Source organism: Octopus bimaculoides, chromosome 17 (genome assembly GCF_001194135.2).
Source record: "Octopus bimaculoides isolate UCB-OBI-ISO-001 chromosome 17, ASM119413v2, whole genome shotgun sequence".
Lineage (NCBI taxonomy): Eukaryota > Metazoa > Mollusca > Cephalopoda > Octopoda > Octopodidae > Octopus > Octopus bimaculoides.
This window is the reverse complement of record NC_068997.1, coordinates 91,665-97,095: the sequence shown is the minus strand read 5'-3', so window position 1 is coordinate 97,095 and position 5,431 is coordinate 91,665. Positions and strand designations below refer to the sequence as shown.

The 5,431-nt window shown below is 38.1% G+C and overlaps 1 protein-coding gene across 2 annotated transcripts in view; it reads left to right on the top strand.

The window, feature by feature from the left end:
• The window catches only part of LOC106869329 (spatacsin), a 110,830-nt gene that overhangs the window by 21,971 nt on the left and 83,428 nt on the right, over positions 1 to 5,431 (top strand). For both annotated transcript variants that reach the window (XM_052974099.1, XM_014915038.1), the window contains exons 14-15: positions 1,256 to 1,401; positions 3,583 to 3,741. In XM_052974099.1, coding sequence (XP_052830059.1) covers positions 1,256 to 1,401; positions 3,583 to 3,741 — 305 coding nt within the window. The remainder of the gene's footprint in view (positions 1 to 1,255; positions 1,402 to 3,582; positions 3,742 to 5,431) is intronic.

Below are 5,431 nucleotides of genomic sequence, written 5' to 3'. Positions count from 1 at the left end.
ATTCTTGTCTGTTTATCGTGAGTGGAAACACCCACTCTAACAGAGGCGAGATAAAAACCGCGCTTGTTGATGTTGGTAATACGTAGTAAGTCGTGTTGACTATGGTTGGAGATGTTGGTGGCGTAGTAATCGTAGAATCGTGTTGGTCATGACGATGATGCTGGTTAGTAGTTCAGTCTCCATGGTCGCATTTGTTCTTTAGTCGGGTTCACCAGTTATAAGTTGGTAGTCCAGAGTCCATGCTGCGTTTGTTTCTTCGTCGGGGTCACCACTTGAGTAGAAAGTGGGTTATTGCAGCTCAGCGGGCTGCGTGTTCGAATCACGTCGGGGTCACCACTTTATAGGAAACTTGGTTATACATCATTAGATGTAGTCCTGATTTTCCTATATAAAATTACGAATATAACGGAACGCTGAATTCCAGACTATCAACTTAAACAACATTTATTCAGGTGGTAAATATATACATCTTTAGCTCTTGTTTGTTGTTACAGCTTCTGTGTGTGTGAGCTTTGTTGTTGGGACGTTGTTATGTAGATGTAAGCGAGCTGTCGAGCGTAAGTCTGAAAGATGGAGAGAGACAGCTAAACACGTAAAGAGACTCTCCAGAGTTGGAATGTTGGAGACACTGCTTGACACGTCCATGCTCATGGCCGGCCGGCCGAGAAAGAGCTAGAATAGAAGCGGGAACGCTTGGTTGTTTAATTCCACGCATGCGTGAGAACACGCATGCGCACGGCGTTACTACAAGTTAATTGCTTCAGTATATAATTTATGCATTAGATATTATGGTTCTTCTAACATATAGGAAAAGTTGTGACACTTTTGTCTTTCACAAGGGCATTAAATGATTTCTCATCACACACATGAGCATGCATGTGTGCACACACACATACACACATGCACACGCTACATATAAATATGGAATAGCTTTTCTTTCAAATATGTCATGTTAGAAACATGATTATAACTAACAGAAAGAAAGCGAGATTTCTGTTGTGCTTAATTTGAATTGCTCTCTTAGGTAGACAGGAGAAAAATATCGAGGGATCGTATGCAGATAGTTGTAAAATTGCTTTGGAAAATGAAAGAAAGACCAGCTATAAATATTTTAGAGATATCCTTTTCCTAAATCATTAATCTCCATTTCTATACTTCACAAAATGAAGTGTATGTTGGTACACTATTATGCACATGTTTAAGTTGTATGTAGATCATTATTTAACTAATTCTAATGATTTTTCTTGTTTGGCAGACACCAGCCCCATTTATGAAGCTAGCTTGTCCAATGCTGCAGTTGTTTGGAACTTGAAGGAACCATCAGTTACTGACCTCATCCAAGAAGGTCATGTTTTAGCTGCCTTAGCAACTATTCTTTATGGCAATGACCTGTTAACCTCAGTATGGCTTTCTTTATTATATAATTTTTTTTTTACCATATCAATTATCTTAAAAATGTTTTATACAAATTTCATGTACCTATAAGGGAAATATGTGCATTCCTGCCTTCTTCAGGATTTTACGCAATTAACATGATTAATAAACTTATACTTAATTTGTATATATATATATATATATATATATATATATATATATATATATCAGTGTGTGTGGGAACAGATCTGTTCTAGCAAATCTAATGTGGGCTATCCTACAATATAAATGTGAGTATAACTGGAAAGTGTGAAGGAAAGGTAACATGTAAAAGCAAAAATAGATGAAGTTGATGAGGATTTAGATAGGATCATTGAAGGAGAATTATAGGGTCATAGTGGCGAGAGAAGAGATGGCTTAGCTTGAAGATCCTGTCAGCCTGAAGATGACAACATTCCTTCAAGTTGGTGCCAAATGCAGTTGGTGAACACACTAATGCGAGTGGAGACCAAAAGCCAAGCAGCAGAATTTTCCACAGGTGAGACAAGGAACCGATGAGATGGATGTTGGGGACAATCTAGCTGCAGCATGCCTTGTTTGGTGCTTATCTTGATGGAAGGGGCACATCCTGATGAAATGGTGGTCAGTCCAGCAATGTTGATGCTTGACTATAGGAGATTTGATGCTGAAGGAGTTGCAGCATTCCAAGATGGTCTGATGTAAAACCTTGTCTTCCTTTCAGATACCCCTCCCCTTCTCTTTCTCTTTCTCTCTCCTCCCCCTCCCATTCTCTCTCTCTCTCTTTCCTTTTGTGTATGTATGTGTTCTCTCTTATCTAATCCTATGCAGATACTCACACACATGCAAGTACACAAACGTCTACAAATACATACACAGCAATACACAACCATAGGTACATACGTCTCACAGAACCACAATACATATACACACATATGACACATGTACACATTCAAAAAGGTGCCCAAGGTTGTTGTTGGAAAGGTGTTGGATGATCTTGTGGGAGTCTACCAAATCAGTTGCCAGACGTCAGAGCTTTAATGTGTCCATGCCCAGGGAAGCAAGACATTCAGCATATGATAGATGAAGCCTCTTGAGATCAGCCTTTTTTAGCAATTATTGGATTTGACACCTTTCTGTACTCCCTAGTTGACTATGTGAGTGACAAGGTTGAGCCTTACATCACCAAATAATTCCAGCGTCTCATTGACATATCCAATGATCTTGCTGCTTTCCCTGTTTTCAAGTCTGCATCTGAACTTTTGACTATATAACTGTCAACTTCAGTAACTGGTTTCTCTGTGGGATCTATTTGGGATTGCCCTTTCTTCTCTCATACATTCTTCTTGTTCAATAATTTCTTGTAGTAACATTTCCGAACCTTTTTCAAGATTGGTGATGATTAGTGCACTGCTGTCTTCTATATTAGTGGTTTCCATCCAATCTTTCTTACCATATGTATCACCAAGACCTCTCTGAACTTAAGCTTATCAAAGGGTTCTTTCAGTTTCTGCACTTTCCTCTTCCAGGTGGACTTGTGTCTTTGAGCTGTTACTCTGAACTCACTAATCACTATTCCATGTGGGATGGTACATTTATCTTGGGGAAGACATTCTAGTTGCAATCATTTGTCTACTCCATTTCCTCATGGCTATTAAAAGTATCTGACTTGTGTATTTGCCTGATTAGAAGGTGATCAAATGATTGGTTAGTTTTTTTCTGAAGTTAGTGTTACAGATGGTTAGATCATTTTGCATCACAAAAAATTCTTAGAGCCTTGATCAATTGACATTTCATGTACTATTTCCGTAGCCTCCATGTATGCTGCAACAGCAATCATTGTGCTAGCCAACATGACCATTAAAGTCATTATCTGTAATAATGTGGTTGATGCCATTTGTGCTCGAGATGGTCTGCAAGAGGGCCTTAGACACTGTCCTTTTGCTCGTCTCAGAGATAACTGTTGTACTCTTTCGCCCCAACTTTCTCTCACTCTTTCTTCCTGTTTCTTGAGTAACACTGCGATGGACTGGCATCCTGTCCAGCTGGGGGAAGCACATACGCCATAGAAACCGGGAAACCAGGCCCATGAGCCTGGCTAGGCTTTGAAAGGGTGACGTTTATCGTCTTTATACGTTGAAGGGAATCTAATTCTATATGCACTTTGTTCTCTGTAATAACATTTTTCAGATGACTGCCAGCTCCACTGTTCCTGATATATTCCAAGGAATCGACATGAATCTTCTTGAAGATAGCCTACTTCACTACCCTCGGCTACATGATGCCTTATTTCCAACTTCAGTGAAGAAAGTTTGCCAATATGATATCACAGTTTACCAGTTAATGAAAGTAAGTAACCGAACTAATATTTTACATATTTGTTAAACAAAGGAGTTGTTGTGTTCATTCAGAATCACAGTCAAACAGTTAGAGATAACAAGGTGACATGTTAACAGTTGAAAGTAAAAACTTGGAAAGTGTAATATTGTGAAAGAAATGTGGTTCTACATAAGAATGATGGTCAAATTATGGGTAGAAAGTTAGCATTTTAATTATAGAATAAGGGGTGATTGTCATAAGTAGATTTAGGTGAAAGTGACATACAATTCACAAACTGAGAGAAGAGACTACTACAGTACTGTTTGAATGGATGGAAGGACACAGCAAGTTGTGCAGTAGTTTGACATGTGATGACTGAAATGTTGTACCTCAAACATCAACTTATAGTTGCTGTCGTGTGTGCTTGTATTGACAATAGAAAAGGTGGATCTTATTCTTCTTTTATTCTGTACTAGCAGTATAACCCGACGTTGTCCGGGTGTGACTTATTACGCCATCTACGATAAGTCTTGCTAGGTGAAAATCAACTAAAAAAGAAAGCCTTACAATGAAAAAACCCTTATGATGTAAATATGTTCATAATTCAAAAGACGAAATTAATAGGGAAAGTCTGAAGGCTGTTTTGCGTAACATTATTAAGTGTACGTAAATTTCATCCGTCTAATTGGCTATACAAATGCTTGTGCAAAACAACTTTTTGCGCTGCCTTGATTATACATAGCAGGGTAATTCCTTTTCGCAGGAGGTAGGACGGCAATTTCCGATGAAGCAATTGCTGGCGATCTGTTGCTACACAGTTCTGCCAGAATTCTATCAGATTGGGCAGTAGATGATGATGCACCGTTTTGCATTATGTTCAAAGTAACTTCTGGAATGTGGTGAATTGCTGCAGTCTATTGCTGTCTTTTTAAACCGGTTGGTTTCTTTCCCCAGCAAGCTCTCTTGTTTGGATGCATAATCTATGTACATATTCAACAGAACAACAAAAGTTATAACAGATGGGAGGGTCGGTAGTTTTCACATTTCGGTGATTTTTCAGATTAACACCCGCACGATTACATAACCCTAACCCTAAAACCGTAACCGTAAGACTAACCCTCATCGTAACCCTAAAACCATAACCCTGACCCAAAAACCGTAACCCTAACACCCTAGTGAAAATCGTGTGGGTGTTAATCTGAATAATAATAATAATGACCTGTGCAGATCAACCCACAACTAAGTCTTAAGTGTATATATATATGGGCAACACACACACACATACACACTAAATAAAAAAATATTAGTAAGTACAGAACTTCAGCATTATATATTAAGATGGGCAAGACACACACACACTAAATAAAAAAAATGACAGGTATTTGTATGTATGTATGTATTAATGTGTATTCTGTGTCTATATATGGTAGTAAGTAAATGCGTTTTAAGAAAGATATTAAAAAAATTCAGTTTGTAAGGAATAAATGTTTGTCTGTCGATCATATTTGGAAGAGAATGACAGATATTTGTATGTATGAGTGTGTGAGTTCAAATTCCGCCGAAGTTGACTTTGCCTTTCATCCTTTCGGGGTCTAAAACATAAGTACCAGTTGAACAAAGGGGTCAATATAATCGACTATTCTCCACCTGCCCGAAGCCGCCGTTGTGGGAAAAATTAAAAATAATAATAATAATAATAAATAAATAATAATAATAATAA